This window comes from Micropterus dolomieu, linkage group LG08, assembly GCF_021292245.1.
Source record: "Micropterus dolomieu isolate WLL.071019.BEF.003 ecotype Adirondacks linkage group LG08, ASM2129224v1, whole genome shotgun sequence".
NCBI classification, from domain to species: domain Eukaryota; kingdom Metazoa; phylum Chordata; class Actinopteri; order Centrarchiformes; family Centrarchidae; genus Micropterus; species Micropterus dolomieu.
In genome coordinates, this window is record NC_060157.1 from 26,144,643 (window position 1) to 26,164,970 (window position 20,328).

General features: G+C 41.9%; 2 protein-coding genes across 3 annotated transcripts in view; one reads left to right on the forward strand and one right to left on the reverse strand.

Moving 5' to 3' along the window:
- Positions 1–9,459, forward strand: part of snphb (syntaphilin b) — a 28,044-nt gene extending 18,585 nt beyond the window's left edge. The window contains exons 3-5 of the mRNA XM_046056842.1: positions 4,910–5,017; positions 5,679–5,828; positions 7,096–9,459. Of these exons, the coding sequence (XP_045912798.1) occupies positions 4,910–5,017; positions 5,679–5,828; positions 7,096–9,079 (2,242 nt within the window). The 3' untranslated portion in view covers positions 9,080–9,459. The remainder of the gene's footprint in view (positions 1–4,909; positions 5,018–5,678; positions 5,829–7,095) is intronic.
- A 7,160-nt stretch (positions 9,460–16,619) lies between these two features.
- sdcbp2 (syndecan binding protein (syntenin) 2) overlaps positions 16,620–20,328 on the reverse strand; it is an 18,399-nt gene continuing 14,690 nt past the window's right edge. For both annotated transcript variants that reach the window (XM_046056855.1, XM_046056856.1), the window contains 2 exons: positions 18,749–18,840; positions 16,620–18,372 (listed from right to left, as the gene is read on the reverse strand). In XM_046056855.1, the coding sequence (XP_045912811.1) occupies positions 18,318–18,372; positions 18,749–18,840 (147 nt within the window). In that variant the 3' untranslated portion in view covers positions 16,620–18,317. The remainder of the gene's footprint in view (positions 18,373–18,748; positions 18,841–20,328) is intronic.

Sequence of the window (20,328 nt, forward strand, 5' to 3'; positions counted from 1 at the left end):
TAAAGAAGCATTTTAAGAACTAACCACTGTGCTTGGCAAATGTAACAATATCTCAGGCTACACCCACACAACCAGATTTTTGTTTTAAAACACAGCACTTTTGCTACGTTTACACCTCCCGTCCAGACTAAAACATCAAATCCGAACACCTAAAACAGTGAAGTCTGGAAACGCTGACAAACCCGTTTTCACTTTAAAACTCCAGGCTATCTTGTTGTCAGTCCATGCACCAAAAAAAGACCTGTTTAGACCGAGAGCGCTAGTAGCTAGCTAGGTAGCTAGCTATGTTAGTATAAAAGGCGTTGACAGCTCCCCAAAGCCCCTTACCCTAACTCTAACATCACAGGGGTGTGTGCATAAACCTAAGTCAGCAATTGTAGGCATGTCAATCAGACTGATATCGGCCTGCTAGCAGCTAAGGTTAGCCTCCTTTGTGTTGCTACATTGTTAGATTGTTGTAATTGTTATAAATTAAAAATGTACTGTTGAATAAGGTTTTTCATATCTTAAGTATATTCCTATTACATCATATTAAATAGTTTCATCTCCCGTGATTAAAAACATTTTGTTATCTTAATTTTAAAGATTTAGTTGGATCATTTTGAATAGGTACATTTGCGGTAAACTTCTTTGACTGACCACTTCTGCTCATGTGCAGAACGGATCTGGCAGGCAGTACAAATTTGGCACTGACAGCCACTTCTAGTGCATTTTCAGTTGTTTTAATATAGATGGAGATCCGTTCTGCAGCTAAAATGTTGCCGTGGACGGAGATCTTTTTTTTTTTTTTTTACTCAAGTTTTTTTAAAACACAAACGTAGTAGTGTGGATGTAGCCTCGATTAACGCTGACTGTGGATGCTGTATTGTAAACTTCCCCATATACATTGAAGAGCAGGACAGAACTGTTGATGTTAGCCTAAACTCTAATAACATCCATGACCAGCTTCCACACACTGGGAAAATACCCCACCCACTATTGTGGCCTAGTTAACTAGCACCATGACCTTTGAAGAACAATAGTAACAGTCAGTTACTAATGTATAGTAAACTTGCTAGCTAGGTAAACACACTGTTTAATCCATTCCTTACACTTTCGCTGTTGTGTTTTTGGTTTTTGAAAGACAAATAACAAAATGACCATCCAAACTCTTTAAATGCAGAGTATCTTAGTCATTTGAGCCCTTATGCAACATCCAAGAGGAAATCTAAGGCTTGACAGGCCTGCCATGCTTACAGGCAGTTGCTAAACTATGACGGCCAATGACTGTTTGAGGGCGGGGTTTAGTGAACGGTCAATTGCTGCAGTGCTGATTTGAGTTTGAAATGTAACAAATATCCTTCAGACTTTGCAGTGAAGTCAGAGTTTCACTATACAATAACAATGAGATCCCAACTGGAGCTTTCATTGTTCATATTCAGCTTAGAAGTTGGCATCAACAAATGCAAACAGCACAGACTTGTGTTTGGGGAGTGTTTGCGTTGTTGGGTCACATCACCCCTGAGTCTATTGATGTTCCGGCAGGAAAAAACAGAGGAAACCCTGATGTACAGTCATGCACTGACATAGTAGAGTCACTATGTAAATTTGTACACTAGAAATGGAGGATTTGCAACTCCATTTGGTCCTGGTTCTATGTCAATTTTCATTAGCATCAGGTTGTGTTTAGCGGCTACATGCAAGGTAGTAATAGTGCTAATGTTGTGCTGTGGAAGCATACTGTGATCACAAGTGATCACTGGTTCAACACAGCTGCTCAATCCACAGCAGAGAGTCGGTGAGACACCGACATTGCCTGGAATGAGAATGTGCTTTTTGGTTTATTTTGGTTTATTTCAAAATTAGATATGGTTTATCTAAAATGGTTTCAGCTTCTCGAGCAAAGTCTCTGTCTCCACCAGACACAAACCACAGAATAAAGTTATATTTCTATACTGCAGCCACTCACATTTACCAACACTTGACTCCTGGGCAACTCTCAGCACCTACAGCCCACCTACGGCTACCTCCACCACACTGTCACCCACCACCCACAGTCCAGTCACAGGTTCCATCCCAGCAGATGGATGGGAATGACTGTCAATCCTGAAACACTCGTGTACTGTGTACCCTCTTGAGGCTCACTGCTTCAGCTGCTTCCTGCCTGTTTCTGTTCTGTCTTGGCTTTTGTCATATATTGATCTTTGAAAACTACTGAGTAGTCAATATCTGGCCTCCTCCCTTATTGTATCACACAGGACACGTTTACTCAGCACAACTCTTGCTAGAAAGTTGAGTAAGTTGGGGTAGCATGAATAAAATAAATGTACATGTATGGATGTTCACAAAGAAGTAAGAATTACACATATTGTGTGTCAAATATTAGTGACCGTTTTGTAATGTTGAACACTTGCAAACTGTGTCCAGTGAGTTATTTAACATATTTTGCCCATTTTGTGCTTCCAGCAGGTTGTTGTTGCTTTAACATCGATATACAACCTCAGACTTAAATTGACTTAAACTTTTTCAGAGCAGCAGCTTAATGCTAAAACCAAATGTCAAAAAAAACTGACTCCATAACGACAAGCAAAGGTTTGCTGGCATTAGGTAAGATTTTGCCACTAGAAGCTACTGGTCAGACCAGACCATGTGAGGCCGAAGCACCCTGAGTGTATTTACTTGAGCAACAGTGTTTTTTATGGCTTATGAATTAAACTTTTCATTTGTAAGATTGAATTTTTTATTTTTTTATTTCACAAGTTACATAGTCTCACTTGAAGTTGATTTGGATTTTTGTTTTTGTTATACTTTATCAAGTATTAAGACACTGAGTTGGTTGCAACACTGTGTCCATGTTTTGGATTTCAGTGAAGTGGCATGGAGTTACCGTGTCCTGTGTGAAAATCCCTCATGGCTGCTCTGATTGGTCCTGCTTGTCCCTTCCTCCCTCTGTAGAGGCCAGTGATTGGGCAACAGGCATGTCCTTTTAAAGTAGCAGGTCATTACAACATTTAGTATGTCAATATCACTGATCATAAAACCTTACGATATCAGCAAGGAATGTCTTAGAAGAAGTTGCCCATCACAGATCATCGTTCCTTTTCCTGGCTACCGCTGATATAACTGCACTGTGCTACTCAACAACTTTGTTTTCTTTAGCAGGATAGTAGCAATAGTTAAATGTGACATTTGTATATTTTACTTTTCCCTACCTGCTTCCAGTCTCTAGCTACACATCTAACAGACCGAAATGCGAGAGTCATAGATCTCGGCACAAAAGCGAATAAGCATAATTACCAAAGTGTTGTAATATGTTCGCATAGTGCAGGATGAGGTTGTCTATATTATGGGCAGAGGAACAAGCAGAGAGCAACTCGTTCATAGTTACTTTCAGCAGTGGGTATTCTACAGAAGAAGAAGAAGAAAAACATCTTTTTTTTGGCAGTGTGTGGAGAGAAAGACGAGCATTTCACAGCTGGCATCGTTTTGATAATCAAATGGACCTGTGTGTCCTTTAAAGCCCATCCAGATTTTAGCAAGCAAATGTAAAATGTCCTGATATTTGTGATGTTGCGCTGTACTGTCATGGATATTATTTTGGTCTGTATCAGATGTGTCAGAGGTTGAATTTATGTTTGATTATGATTGTCTTTAATGTCTACCTAAAGCTTGTTTGGTGGAGTGAGGAAGGCACTTAGGAATAAATGCTAAGGCTTTTGCTGCTGCTCCCCTCTAATCACCAGAGTCTCAGAACATTTTATCTCTTGTGAATTGTCTTTCAGGATACAGAGCGTTAGCTGTGTTCTGTGCCAGTGAAGGCATCATAGTTGCTTTGCATAGATGTTTCATGTGGGAAGCATAAGAGAAAAGCCTAAACTATTAAAGCAGAGCTATCTGTATTTCCTTTTGCAAAGCTTTTAGAGAGCCACATCTCTTGGGCCCCTTCAGTGTTTGTGAGTGCTTGTTGATATCTAGCATCTGCCTGCCCGCAGCTCAGGCGCTGAATGAATTAGACGAACCCTAAGAAATGCTATGTGCCGAACAGCTTTGTCTCGCCTCAGTGGTAAAGTGTGCACACACTTCACATTGTATCGTTCTGGTGTGGTCCTGTGCTGTCCTCTGTGATTTAACACCCTGTTGTCTCTGCCTGGTCAGGTTTGACTACTGCAGGTTCATAGAACTAGACTACGTTCCCATGGAGACAGGCTATATGGTCTCAATGCGCCCGACTAAAGGCTATGCATCGACCAAGTCGCCGACTAAAGGATACACTTCCACAAAGTCTCCGGATCGCCACAGCCGTTCAACAAACTCTCCCTCAACCCCTCGTTCTCGGTCTGTCCCTCTTCTTTCCACCATCAGTGTTGACACTCTGACGCATGGGAATGATGAGACCCTTTGCACTGTGAATGTTTCATGATGTTACAATAGAAAACAATGGGAGAATTATTTCCATAGCATCATGTCTAGTCTGACCTGTTACTCCCTTCTTCTTTTCTCTTTGTTCTTTCCTCAATTTATTTCTTTTGATGAATGCTTCTTGAAGTTATATCATCGAGTGTGTTTTGATTTTTGGTTTGGTTTTCATCTTTGCAGAGCACATCATCTTTTTGAAAAATCACTGTCAGTGCCCAAAGGAGCGTGTGTCCTTGTTTGGAAGGCACAACTGTTGTCTGTTGGCACTGACTTTTTTGTATTTGTAATGTGTCTGTGTATACTTGTGCCTTTTTGTGTACACGGTGTATTGGCATGTTAGTGGACCTGGATTAACATTTGCTCTATTCATGTGTATTTTGAATTGTGTGTTTGAACAGAGTCATGATGGTTTTGCTCAACAGCTAACAGAATTGACAGTCACCTCATTGTCTGGAGTGTGGATTCATAGTGTTACCAGGAACAGATTAACATGTTTCCTCTTACTTTGGACCAGGCGGACGCCGGCTGCACCCAGTAATAGAGATCCCTATGGCAACACTTCCATCAGCAGCAGCAGCAACTCAGGCTCTTGTAAAGGCAGTGATTGCAGCCCCACCAAAGGGTAAGACATCAGAAACTCCATGGCCCATTCAGTAATTCAAATAATTAGAAGCTTCTCCAACTCAGTGTTCTTGTCTAAAACACTCCCTAGAATGATTAATTCCACTCTTTTTATACCAAACATGAAAGGTGCAAATAGAAATTGAAACTTTGTGATTTCCGCGCCTCAGTGAAAATCAGATCTTAATTCCTGTTACATTTGGCTTGATTTGAATCCTACAACACTTATTTCTATTCCCATTCCCTAGCTGTCTTTTTATTAGCCTGATAATTTGACTAAACTGCCATTTCATTTTCACTTCATCATCTAAATCGCTGAAAAAGAGATGTGGGTGGCAATACAGAAGCAGGCTCTAAATGTAAAGTTTTTCCCTGTTTCTTTTTAACACGAGCAAAATGATTTACCCTCCTTGATTTCCTCAAAAGTGTAGTACTTTCAGTATTTTTAATCATTTTTTTTTATATAATAATAGTGGATCAAACAACTGCATGTTATGTATAAGGTGTTGCTCGTAGTAACAAACCTACAGAGAATGATCACCCCACTCTGCAGTTCCCCTCAGCCCTATGGAGTGTTTTAGTGTCTTTTAACTCACTATTTTGGATTTACTGCCCAGTTGTAAAGAACTCTGATAAACACCTCTCATATGCTTTTGTACTAGACGTCTTCAGAAGTACACGTCATGCACAGACAACCATGGTATCCGGCCCCCTCCACCAGAACAGTACCTCACACCCCTGCAGCAGAAAGAGGTGTGTATCCGACACCTGCGGGCCAGGTTAAAGGAAACCATCAACACTCTGCAAGACAGGTGAGATACTGAAAAAGAAATAGAGATTATCAATATTGACCAGAAAGTCAGTTCTTACATTTTACTTGTTCCCTACAACCCCTATTCCAATGAAGTTGGGACGTTGTGTAAAACGTAAATACAAAAAGAATACAATTATTTGCAAATCCTTGTCAACCTATGTTCCATGGAATACACCACAAAGATATTTAATGTTCAAGCTGATAAACTTTAGTGTTTTTTGCAAATACTCACTCACTTCGAATTTGATGCCTGCAACACGTTCCAAAACAGCTGGGACAGGGGCATGTTTACCGCTGTGTTACGTCACCTTTCTTTCATCACACTCAATAAGCGTTTGGGAACTGAGGACACTAATTGTTGAAGCTTTGTAGGTGGAATTCTTTCCCAGTCTTGCTTGATGTACAACTTCAGTTGCTCAACAGTCCGGGGTCTCCGTTGTCGTATTTAGTGTTTCATAATGCGCCACATGTTTTCAGTGGGAGACAGGTGTGGACTGCAGGCAGGCCAGTCTAGTACCCGCACTCTTTTACTACGAAGCCACGCTGTTGTAACACGTGCAGGATGTGGCTTGGCATTGTCTTGCTGAAATGAACAGGGACGTCCCTGAAAAAGACGTTGCTTGGATGCCAACATATGTTGCTCCAAAACCTGTATGTACCTTTCAGCATTAATGTGCCTTCACATATGTGCAAGTTACCCATGCCATGGGCACAAACACCCCTCGGCCTTGCCGTTTACGTGCAGAGATTTCTCCAGATTCTCTTGTCGTATGTTGAGAAACGTTGTTCTTAAACTGTTGGGCTATTTGCTCACGCAGCTGTTCACAAAGTGGTGAACCTCACCCCATCCTTGCTTGTTAATGACTGAGCCTTTCAGGGATGCTCCTTTTATACCCAATCATGACACTCAGCTGTTTCCAGTTCACCTGTTCACCTGTGGAATGTTCCAAACAGGTGTTTCCTCAACTTTCCCAGTCTTTTGTTGCCCCTGTCCCAGCTATTTTGGAACATGTTGCAGGCATCAGATTCAAAGTGAGTGAATATTTGCAAAAAACAACGTTTATCAGTTTGACGATTAAATATCTTGTCTTTGTAGTGTATTAAATTGAATTTAGGCTGAAAGATGCAAATCAATGCATTCTGGTTTCATTTACGTTTTACCCAACGTCCCAACATCATTGGAATTGGGGTTGTAAATATTACCCTAATATAATTTATTTATTCCTTATTTCTCCTTTGTCTCTTCTTCATTTTCACCCTCTCAGGGACACAGAGATAGATGCACTGAGAGGCCAGCTTTACAGGATGCAGGAGGACTGGGTTGAGGAGGAATGTCACCGTGTAGAGGCTCAGCTGGCCCTAAAGGAGGCTCGTCAGGAGATACAGCAGCTCAAAGAAGCTGTGGACACTGTTCGTGCCAGGCTCAGTGATGCTGGGGGACTCAGCGGGGACATAGGGGTCCAGAAGTACTTCCAGGACATCAATACTCAGAACCACAAGCTTGAGAACCTTTTGCTTAACATGGAGCTAGCCCAGGCTGGATTAGCCAAGGAGGGGGAAGCCATACCAGGCTGCCGAACCCGTGTTGGGGGCTCGGCACCGGCATCAGTATCAGGGGAAAGTCCAGGAGGAATACCCAAACCAGCTGTAGGAGGGAGAGGGTCTTGCTCCTGCGATGGTTCCCCAGCCCGATCTCTGACCCGGAGCTCCACCTACACTAAGCTGAGTGATCAGGCGCTGGCGGACCGGAACGGCAATGGCCCGGACTTTCCTTGTTTGTCAGGTGATGGGACCCAGGACAGTGGCTTTGTGTGCTGTGGGGAGAGCAGCATCCCCAGCCGAGCCGACCTGCTGCTGGAGGCCGCCTTCCTCTCTGAGGAAACGGCATCTTTACTCAACTCCTACACGCAGACCTTTTCCCACTCTCTGCCCAACTCTCTGCCCAACTCTCTGCCCAACTCTCTGCCCAACTCTTTGCCTCACACTTTCTCCCATACCTTACCTCATTCTTTCCCTCATAATTTGTCCCACTCTGTGCCCCACACTATGCCGCACTCCTCCACCTATGAGAAGCTGTGCACAGGCGAGCGGTTGGTGCCCTTTCGTTGTGGCCTGGGTGGAGGGGGCTGTATGAGCCATCCCTGCCTGTCCCACCACCACCTCTATCTGCACCCCCTGCGGGAGATGGGCATTCAGACGGAAAGCTGCCCCATCCCTGCAACAGCAGGTGGCCCCTCTGATTTGGATACCATTGCAGAGCAACGCACTTTTCGCTCCCAGGCCTGCAGCCCCACCTCCACCTGGATGTCTGATGAGGGGGAGGAGGAGCTGGACTCTATCACCACAACATCAGCAACCACAGCAACGGTCATGAGTGCAGCAACAGAGCCGATCCCGGTCTCCAAAACACCTCTGGTCCATCCCATGCCACGGTCTGCTACTGTGGCGTGTTCAATGGAAACTCCCCTGTGTGGGGGGGAAGAGGGAGTGGAGGAAGAGGAAAAGCAGGAGAAAGAGAAGAGAGAGAAGGATGCTGCAGCAACGGAGAAGCAGGAGGAAACAACAGGGATCCGACTGGCAGATGAAGGGCTGCAGGCACAGATTAGCTCAGTGGGAGGAAATGAGGTGGAAGTTCAGGGTGCAGTGGAGGAGGCAGCACCAGAATTCTGTCAGTGCGATTTAGCAGAGACATCAGCTGGGAAGTTTGGAGGATGCTGTGGAGAAAGCAGACAGGGTAGGACAACACTTGAAAACCTCAGCGGAGAAGACATAGATCTGCCAGCAAGATCAACCCAGGTAGAGACAGCAGAGCTGCGTCCAAGTCGGCCTGGATTATCACCAGAGATAGAACAGCCTCACACCTCCCAGCCGAGGAAATCAACCTCCCATGAGGAGATAGCTGGTGTCATTGTAGTGGAGGTGCATGATGAGGACGATGAAGATGAAACTGAAGAACTAGGTGCCACTGGGGGCGACACAGCAGAGGATGGAAATTTGTCTGGCTCTGGGACAATTCAGAAAAGCTACTGGAGTCGTCACTTCCTGGTTGATCTGCTAGCAGTGGCCATCCCTGTGGTGCCAACAGTGGCATGGCTCTGTCGCGGTCCAGTCCGTGGTGGACAGCCCATGTATCATATAGGGTCGCTGCTGCGAGGCTGTTGCACTGTGGCGCTGCACTCGCTGCGCAGGGGAGGTGGGTTGAGGCATTACCCCGCAGGCGGGGGAGACCTGGGCGGATCACTGATATAAGAGGAGAATCTGTTCAACACCTCTGTTATCCTTAACTTCGACCTCTCCTGTATAGGTCTAGGTCCTTAGCTTGTAGGAAAATACCTGTAATGTGAGGAGAGCAAGAGGAACAACCTCCCGTCTGCCATTTCTCATCAAGATTAATAGCTGAGGGGAGCATCGGGAACAGCAAATGTGCATTTATGACTAAGATTTCTGACTGGTAAACTCTGTTCTGTTTGGTCCTGCTCCTTAATGTCTCTCACCCACTGGTCCTTGCTGTTGCTACCAAGATGTCTGCTAATACAAATGACTTGTGCAAAACTAAATGAGCTGTTTGAAATGAATGATCTATGCTTGGATGTTTAATGCTGATTGTTTTGTTTTTTAATGCAGGGAAATGTGAAAGGGTCATTGATCTGTCAACCTACCAGTCTGACTCAATTCTGACATGTTCACGTGTAGGTGACCGAGTAAATGTATAACCAAATGGTCTCGTCTGCAGAAGATGAGCTATACTCTGATTACTGACCAGTGACAGAGGAAAAATCTGCCCTTACTGAGAATTCAATCGTTTCCTATGGCTGCACACAGTGTGGGCATATATTTGAGTCTTTGACACCTTCAAGACTAAAAACACTGAGCTTGTCTACTAACGAGAAACAACAACATAGACACAAAATTATGTTCATTCTAAGGGTAGAAACACACCAAAACAAACCGCAGCAAGCCTGCCAAGATCCATGAACCAATGCCATGAAGATAAGATAATGCTTTATTAATCTCACAGCGGGGAAATTTGCAGTGTTGCAGCAGCACGAAGCATCAATAAAAAAGCAGGATATAATAAATAAACAGACTCGACAGTTTAAATCACATTATTGCAGTTTAGTATTTGTTCATATTGCAAAGTCAGGTTTGGTGTGTGGTCTACTGGGAGAAGTGTTGATTGTAAAATCTGACAGCCGCAGGAAAGACCTGCTTTATCTCTCCTTAAACCACTGCGGGTAAAGCAGCCTGTCACTGAATGAGCTGCCCAGTGCTGTCAGACTGCATTGGGGTGGGACATGTTCTCAATCTGGGATGAAAGCTTAGCCATCATTCTCCTCCTCCCGCCACCTCCACTTGGGCTCTAGCTCTGTCCTGGGTTGAGGGTCATCCCAGGACAGAGCTAGCCTTCTTAACCAGTGTGTTAGTCTCTTCTTGGACTGACAGTAAGAAACTTAACACCCTTCCTGTAAGCAGTCGAGATGCTGCTGTCCTAGCAGACCACTCCATATGGCTGATGCCACCACAGAGTCAAAAAAGGTCCTCAGGAGAAAGAGTCTGCTCTGGCCTTTCTTACGTAGTGCATTTGTATTGTCAGTCCAGTTTATTATTCAAGTGAACACCCAGATACCTGTATGTTTTCACCATCATGTCCACTCCATGGATGTTTATTGGTATAGGAGGAGTTTTTGCACCTGTGGAAGTCTATCACCAGCTCTACAGTTTTACTGTATTGATCTGCAGGCGGTTCCACTGGCACCAATCCACAAAGCCCTGGGCCAGTTCTCTGTACTCTCTGTCGTCCCAATCTGTCTGAGGCAGACAGTTGAGGAGTTGTCCTAGAACTTTTGCAGGTGGTGGTTAGCTGACTTGTGCATGAAGTCTGCAGTGTAGAGTGTGAAGAGGAAGAGAACCAAGACAGCTCCCTGCGGGTCCCCATTGATGCAACCATGTCAGACTCAGAGGGCATTCAGAGCAAAAACAGCCCTGTAAGGGGCTGTGATGGTGGGGGTGTGTTGTTTCAGATTCCAGTGAGATATGAAATAGGATCTAGGAAATTCAGTTTGAGTAACAGATTCATAAGTTTGAAGGCTTATGAGATGCCAAAACACTCACAGCGATTTGCATAGCATTTTATTACTCTGATCGATGATCGTGAGGTAACCAGTTGAAATATAGCATTCTTCTTAATAAGTAATCTACCAGAAGTGTATGCTTGTGCATGTGTGACTGGCCAATGCAGTGCGGCTAAAGTTGAGCCAAGCTTGACGTTTTGGCAAGACAACCCTTCGTTTTTTGCCACAGCATTGGCACCCCAGCTGCATCTGACCGCTGCCTAAGGAGCCAGCAGTTGATTAGCTAAGCAAAGCACTGGAAGCAAGTTTGAATAGCTTGGTGGAAGTTAGGTGATGGAACTATTTCTTGTTTGTAAAACTTGGATATTTCACTTTTGGCAGGAAAATGTAAAAAGTGCATTTCTTTAGTAGATTTCCAATGTTGTGGCTGGCTGTCGTCTTGACTGATACTGTGCTGTGATAGAAATAAAACTTCACTGCCCATCTTCCCAATTCTAAACAAATTCATTAATAAGGTGAGGTCCTGCGAGGGATTTGTTGCTTCTCATATAAAATGAATGGGCTCTGGTGGCTCCATTTAGCTGACATTGGCGGTGTGTTTCTACCCTGAGAGTATACATTACATCTCCAGAAATCCAGAAACAAAGCTGATTCAGATGCCAAACCTTAAAGTTCAGTGAATCCACAAAGTTCGTCCCCAGATAATCAATCTGCAAATCTACAGATTAATTCAAGTGAGCAAAAAAATGCAGCACATTTTATGACTCTAACCAAACTGTTAATGTGTTTTCTCCAGGTCTTCTTAATTTGCAGCATCCCTCTGGGTTTTGACTGTGCAGTTACAGCCACAGCCTACACATTTTCTACTCCTTGACTGTTTCTGTCAACCATTAAATGCATAGTTAGACATTTTGGAAAATGTGCTTTTTTGATTTCTTGCAAAAAGTTAGATGACAATATCAATACCACTCTCATGTATGTAGGCCTACTGTATGTACACTAAATATTAAAGCTATTGCCAGCTTTTAGCTTAGCTTAACATAAAGACACGATGCAAGGGGAAACAGCTAGTCCCAGCTATATCCAAAATCCACATATCAGCATCTTTAAAGCTCACTAATTAAATTAAATCTTGTTTGTATAATCCATGGCAACAAAGTGTAAAAATAACTTGTTTTGGGGGGGAGTTACATGCTGGGACAATTTCTTTCTTTAACAACACTTCTCTTTTATTTGTGTTCCTTTTTTCATATCTTTTCATCACACTCTTTGTTCTTGGTTATCAGGCTATGAGAGAGCATAATGAGAACAACATGGGCATTATGATTTAGGGTGGACTTTTCCCTGCACTTGGCCATATGGTTGGTTCTTGTGTCTTGAGACTTGCATTCAGAGCACACTCTTGAACAATTGAATTACTGAAAAGAATAGAACTCAATTTGAGTTACTTTAATTTCACATAACACACATAGAAAATATCGTTGATTCATCAAATCTAACAGGAAAGTCATATAATGGTCGGACACTTGTTTGTAGATACTCACTGGCTCAGTTTGACACTTTGATGTAGATCTGATTGAAGTGAGTCGTGCTCAGTCTGTGCTCTGTGCTGTATATTTCTGCTAACTTAATGCTCTCGTGGTGTAGTTTAACTGTCACTCCAGTAGTCTGTATTTTCAAGTCCACTGTGCAAGAGTTAGTAACACTGCAAATAAATCGAACTTTATTTGTTTAACAGATCATTCTGCAAAGCATTTCTAGACATGGAGTGACTACATGTCAGTTGACACTGAAAATCAATAAGATGTCTGGATTGTAATCACGTTTAGGAACAGGGCGTTTCCTTTGTGTGAATGTGGCATCTGATGGCAATTTCTCCTGTTTGCTTTTCTTGCGCTGATGTTTAACTTTGTGTGTAATAAGGGCAAATAAGAAACCTGCAACTGTAAAATCAAAATTTCTGTCAGAGACTCACGAGCTAAATGTGGATGGAGAAACAGCCGACCAGCAAAAATCGTCTGACACCAACTGAATTGTTTAGTTCTTCGGTGAAGAAATAAGCAGCATGAATCTTTTTTTTGTTAGTATTTGGTTAGCATAATTTGCACTATTATTCACTTTATGAAGTTTAAGCAATTACTTGAAGTTGAGATTGTATGTGTATCCAAAGTGTCGTATGTCCACTGAGTTCTGACTGATTGTTCTGTTGGTCTGCAGTGTCAGTTCAGTTTGATATCGTGCTGATAAGTCAAAAATGAAACCAGTTTAACTAAGATAATAGACATTTCTGGCAGAGCCTTAAAAAGAGAACTCTACATGCCATGATTTCTGTGAATACTGTAAAGCAGTTGCCTGTCATCCATGATAAGAGCTATTGATCTCAGCTCCTAAATTTGAGCACAGTATGTATCTACAGGCCAATAATGGACATTTAAGTCTAAATGGTGTTGAAAAAACACACTCTGGTATAGAAAAAGTTGTGCTTGTGCTACATGGTCAAATTCTGTAATTGTCAGACATCAGTGACAATCATTACAATCCCTGTCTGTGTTTGGTTTTCACTTTATCGATGTGGAGGATCCAAAAAAGCAGTGGCGATTATCAGTGCGTTGAGATCCATGAAACGACTGAATGAATGCCTTAGACAGACAGGACTGTCTTATCCTCACTTAAACTTTCATCCATAACCTTTCCTCATCATCACTTTCATTATCATGAGTTGTGCACTAGTCTGTATGAACCACTTTGCTAAAGTGGATTAGGAGGCTAAAACAGTTTTCATATATTCCACAAAAAAGCCATATATTCCTGTGAGGGAACAGGTGTGAGAATGTGTGAGGCGGCCTCCTCCTCTCAATATTAATGTATTGTGAAACAAAATCTCTGATGATGAAAGTCATGTAAATGATAACTGCTGTATATCAGCACTGTACTTTGATTTCAGTCGATCAAACTCTCCCGCTATCATTAAACACAGGCTATTGTACAAACCTCTTGTTGCACAGAGGGTGACAGAGGAAAGGAAAGAGTAGATATGGGGAAGTTTAGGAGTTATGCCTTGTTCTGAATCACAGAAATCATCTCAACCCCATTAAAGGGAAGATTTGGCGCCATTAATGTCCAGACAATGTTGATGGTAAATGTAGTGAATTGAAGCAATAAATTCCACAGTGTTTGTCATATTGACAGTGGAAGCAGAGTTCTCCTGCTCTCTGAGTAATGCCAGCCGTACCTCTATGTACCAGGATGCATTGCGTGCATGCCCACCCAGCAGGCTTCCGTATAATAACAAAGGTAACACTAGCTGAGCTAGCGTTGCAGTGTAAAGTTCCACAAAAACCAACATGAAAAAACAGTTACCTGTATCCATCCTACTACCCTGGTTATTTAGGTGGCTTTAAATGAGGCTGAACGTCCACAGTTTCTCTTCACTGTCCCTCAATATTACAACATTAGTCCAACATCGTCCCAGCGTGTGGGAGTGATACCATAGCCTATAACTTTGTTGACCAAAACATAGCTCACTTAAAGGTCATCTGCCCTCCTGGCCCTGCTGGGCTTGGTTGTCTTTTCTAATTTCTATTTGGGATCCTGAAGGTCTCAAGCACACATCAGTCCAAGTTTGTAGTAAAACTTTCTTGCATAACTTAGCAATGCACATATGGGCTCTCTCGGGGTTGGTGCCTGCGTCAACATCCAACAAAAACAAAAAATCTTCTTTATTAATGTATATTGTCTGCTGTGTAGCAGAAGGGAGTTACAAACTCAATTTCACTCCATAGCCTGTTGTACTGTGACAAAATAAATCTACCTACCCACCTAGCAATGCACATAAGGGCTCTCTCTGGTGCCAGCGTCAACATCCAAAAAAAACTGCCCACACTGAAATTAATTGCCGCAGATTGATTCAGTTTCTGTTCAGAGGGCAATTTGAGCAAAGGCAGCACCATACGCTGTATGCTCTCGGCTGCTCTGACCCTCTTTTTCGGCCTTATACTCAAATACAGCTGAATCTGTGAATCAGCCAAAACACTGTAAAATATATCCTCTGCCCTCATATTTTGGGATGCCATTTTAGCTGTTGGACACGTAGTTAGTTTGCTGCAATACAAGTGAAGAGAGCAAGTCAGTTTTGTTTTTGAGCGGCATCGAGCATGCCCCCTTGGCTACCCAGAGGCAGAGATTAGAAATCCAAGCTGAAATCGTCTTTAGTTCTTCTGTGTCCCCAACTATGTCACAGTCACGTCAAATGATGGTGCTGAATGAAGGAAGAACTACGTGGTGAACTCGGTTTTGTCAGTCAGTATAGCACACACTTAGGAATTTCTTGCTTCAACAGACTGCATTTACCATCAACAACAATTAACTCTATGCAGTCGCACGCAACAGTCTACACTTTAGCTGCATTATGTGGTCATGTATGTGAGGGTCTGATACCTTTATTACTAAACTGCAGTGCATTGTTATTATTGTAGTAAGGAGGCACAAAGTACTGATTGTTTTTTTTTTTATCTTGTGTGCATATCACTCATGATCTTGTGCCCAGACGTCATCTTGTATGCCGAGATTAAAACTTTTATTCTGGATTTGGCGGGCCTCCATATTCAAAAGCTTTTTGTCTTTTGCTTTAATATGTTTGCAGGTGTTTCTAACAGGCCTGTATTACACATTTGTCTTCACTTACTAGTCCTAATAGGGTTTGGTGAACATAATCACATCCTTGGAGTGATTTAAACCCTATATTTTTCCATTCAGTAGGTAACAAACATTATGGCCTGCAGTGTCCTTGTTGAGGACTCTTACACTGCAGTAATTTGCCTTCTTTAATGCTTCAGTTCTAGCAGAGGCTTGAGGGTGTGATTAATTTATTCATTATAAGTTTAATCTGAGTTTCCATCGATCTATCTCTACCATAAGGCACTTTATCAAAACCCATTCCAAGATTATCACAATGTGAAGGAGGCCAATTATTACCGCGAGTCTCTCTGCAAGAATGTCATTGCACCTCACAGCGAACATGTTTTCTATTTCTGTCCCATTATACACCTGAACTTCCTGCTGTGTGAGGTTTAGTCAGTGTAGTTAGTTTGCGGGCGGAGGGGGGTGACTGAGTGATTATATACTGCGTATATCCTTAGACACACATGATGCTGAATATTTCTTGGGGGAGACAGGATGAGGTGGGGGGTGTTTGGGGTTTTTTTTTTTTTTGGTCAATATTTGAATGTGTATTGTTATTATATGCTTTATTCCTTGTCTGACTGTCTATATGTTCCATAGCCTATGTAATGATTATTAGAATATACGGAGGTTGTAGAAAGTCCTATAACATCCTACTACTGTGGATATTCTATGCCTTGTAAGAATTTAGCTGACATCACTAATATATACAGATAACATCATGTAATTTAACTATTTTAATGGCAATAGTAGTGTGTACAGTAAAAGACATCAGTAGGTTACTTGTCCATTCACACTCCCACCACACTGTATAAAGGAAGACCAAAAGCCCCTATATTAAACAGCATGGAGGAAACGTGTGTTGTCTTCATCTGTGCGTTTGTCTGAATCTGGTATCTCTGGATGTTTTTTCTTTCTTGATATGACAATTTGTTGGTGTATTTTTCCCCCCCAACCACACAGAACCACACAAAAGAATATAATGTTAGCATGAAGATACATGTCCAGAGGGGAATACAAACACTACCACGCTAATGTGAACAGAAAGACTGTTTATTTGTTTTACAATATTATCTTGGTTACATTCGTATATAAACTTTTAGATTTTTCTAATTTTCTTACAGAATGACAGTGATGTTTATCAGATTGCATACCTAGAAAATTAAAGGAATACATGCATCCAAACATGAACAGCATTAAAAGGAGCAACTTTATATAAGAAGTAGAAATTCACAACTGTGAGCTCTCCTCATTCTCGCTGCGCTCATCAGTCAAGGAAGGAATATTACAGAGGGACGTCCTCTAACACTTCGCAGAGGAGAGCAATGTCAATGGCTTAACACGTGAGGTGGAATTTTAATGCGTTCAATTTGAGGTGATGAATCTAGTGCCAAATTTGAGCAGTTTCCTTCGTTTAACATAAGTTATATGTTTTCATGAGTTTTCTGATTAAAATGAGGCACCACAAACACAACAATAAAAGGTACAACTGTTGAACGTAACTAAAAATGGACACAGGAAAGATAACCTCTTACAAGGTAGTGGAAAGTGCACTTAGTGGGTCGGCCCAGCACAGACCCTGTCCAAACAAATACCAACAATTCCCTTGAAAATGATATGGTTTGAAGACCATATACAACAAACACTTCTCACCTGACCTCCAGATAGCCAATCACATAGTGCATTTTGATGTTGCTGACTTGTGCTCTTCATCGCCTAACAGCTCTTGTGGTGTTTGTGGACAGGGTTAGGTCCCAGCTGCAAAGGGTAACAAACATCTACTGCTGCCCTGCTTTCCCTACACTTTCCCCTGGAATGTGCACAGTGTTTCCAGTACCTATAAATTCAACACATCAGAGTCTCATCATGACCTTAGCCCGCAGAGACAGAAAATGTGATACAATGATACATCGCCATCTCTTGAAGAAGGTGGAAACTGCCTTGCTGTAAATTACGCTAGAATCTGGGAAGCATAAAAAAAAAAACCTTAAAAAAAAAAAAAAACTTTATCTCAATGCCAAAAATAACACTAATTTTCACCAATGTATGGTATAAACTAACTAACCTATTAGGTTTTACTGGCCAAGTAAAAGTGACACTGGAATCAGTCAGCATACTTTTTCACATGAGGACCCAGGTGTTCATTCAGCTCAGATTTTTAATGTTCACACACATTAGGGGCCAAGTGCAGGGACTGGGAGCACAGCCGTGATCTACATGATAGGGCTCTGATGACTGACCACTGGCTTTTACAGCATTTTGACAAGATGAAACGTCATGTGCCAATGATTCACCTTCACAATAAAGAGGAAGCTCTGGACTCATGATAGTGTGCATGGCTTTAAAAAACAAACAAAAACATTTTGTACGGTTCTTGATCTCAAGTACAAAACAAGAAAATAAAATATGTAATACTTAGACTATGAGGTTAACATATAAAATGTACTAGAAATGTCAACAGAGTTGATGAAAATGTAGAAAAGGTAGAGAATATATTCAATGACTGAAGAATAGAAAAAAAGGCATTTTTAAGATCATGTTAAAGATGAGAAATGGCGTCGATGATGATTGTGATGCAGGAGGTGGTTTGGTATGAAGACAGAAAGCGAGAGAGAGAGAGACAGAGAGAGAGAGAGAGAGAGACAGATAAAGATATGAGGGAAAGAGAGAAAGAGCAAAGAGAGATCTCTCTGTATTGTAGACACCCTGACAGTTGACAGTCCTCCTCCTGGTCTTCACACCTCTGGGACAGAGTGATCCATGGCTGACCGCAGGAGCCCGGTCGACATCCTGGAAAAAGAAATGTAAGCTTGTCAGTGAAGAGCATCATGTAAAACCTTCTTCACACTGGGTTCATTTAAGGTTGCGTTAAAACCTGTAGTTTGGTTTAGTTGGTCTGGACCAAGGAATAAAACTATAAACTGTTGCCTTTTAGTTCTGGCCTACTTTGTTTCACACTGACTTATAACTAACAAACCAATAGCTCATTGAATGGAGCGTTCTGCATTAGCATCAGCGCTACATGGATCCGCGTGGGAAAATCTCATTTTGGTGACTGACAGCAGGTCATGCAGCACTTTAATGCACCGTATGTGTAGATACTGTGCCAAAACCTTATTAATGATAAGATACTGACATTAGATTAACTAAAATGTTGAAGTCCTACCTCTTAATCATGTGTTCATAGATGAACTTGGGCATTATGGTGATAGTCATGGCGGTCGGAGAGGTGGCCAGAATGTCCTTGATCTGAGAATCCTGGAATTTTCACACAGGAGCAGCGAAATGTGAGAATTTAATAAATCACCATTAAACTTTAGCCAAACAAAAAAAGCCTTTATTACAGAGCAGAATGAAACTACACGCCTACAAAAGAAAACACCGCTCTAAAAGCAAACTATGGCCACATTACTGATGCAACCTAAACACCTTTTCACTTCACGTGTGTACAGACTTGGAGCTGGTGAATACTGCACTTACTTAAAAACGCTGCACGTTCCCACGTTATACTACATTCGGCCAGTATGTAAGCAGCCGTCCCAATGCAAAACTCAAGTTAGCCACCAAACATTTAATAAGCATCACATATTTTCTGTATTTAGTCCAATTTTGGATCATTTTTAGTCCATGTTTATCCACAATGCAACATCAATGGAGTTCATCTCATCTTCAGAATACACATTACTTCCACACATAATGACGACTTAGTTAACATTTTATATTCATCAGTAACCAAACTGTTCGATGAAAAGACTCATATACAGAAATAAGTGTCTGACCTTGAGTCCAATGACGTTTTGCCCATTAATTTCACAGATGTAATGTTCAGTCAGCAGGCCGTTGCGGGCGGCAGAGGCATCCTTGACCAGTGAGGTGATTTTACCAGACTTGTAGATAAAGCCGACGTGGCCTGAGCTGTCTTTGTGCATGGTGACGGTGCGCTGAAATGGCCTAGAGAGGCACACACACACACAGAAAGGATCAGGAATCCACTAGTATGTCTGTAAATTTATAATTATAAAACTTGGAAGAAGATAACAAAAAATGCTATATGATAATGTTTATGAAAACAAAACAGGAGAGCTGGGCAGCAAATAAACAGCCAGTAGAGGGAGCCAAACATTTCAGCTTCTACTGAGAAACCATGTTCAGAAAACAGATGACATTCACCTGTTTAAATATTACAAAGATATATAAATATATAGTCATTTACACTCAAAGCTTTTAGGCAAATTGGTGACGTTCATGTTCATATCTGAGATCTGCTTGCCGGATATGAGTTACAAGGCCCTTAGCTCATCAGGGAGCAGCCTTTTCCTCAGATAAACTCAAAAGCTGGGAAAGTGAAGTTCAGCAATTACCAGACCTTTTCCTTTTAACTCTAACATGCTGTTATAGATGTAAGTTCAAAAGTGCCATGTACATGCATTTAAAATCTTGACCATTAGAACTTAATATGAAAGGCAAATATAATTCAGCTGTTTGCACATGGACAAATGGATCCTGAGTAGTTTACAAAGCAATGTTAAACCGCAATTGCTCCATGTCATGGGAAAGACAAAGATACAGATGAGGTTTACACATTGGAAAATAAACCACGGAGAACACAATAAACCGATTTATGTTTCCTTTCTATATTTCAACGCACATTATATTGTAATCTGGAGGCTCACAAAGCACTTCAAACATTCTCAATACTTTGCTCTCAAACCCAGTCTATGAAGAAAAGAAAGTAACAGTTTAAAG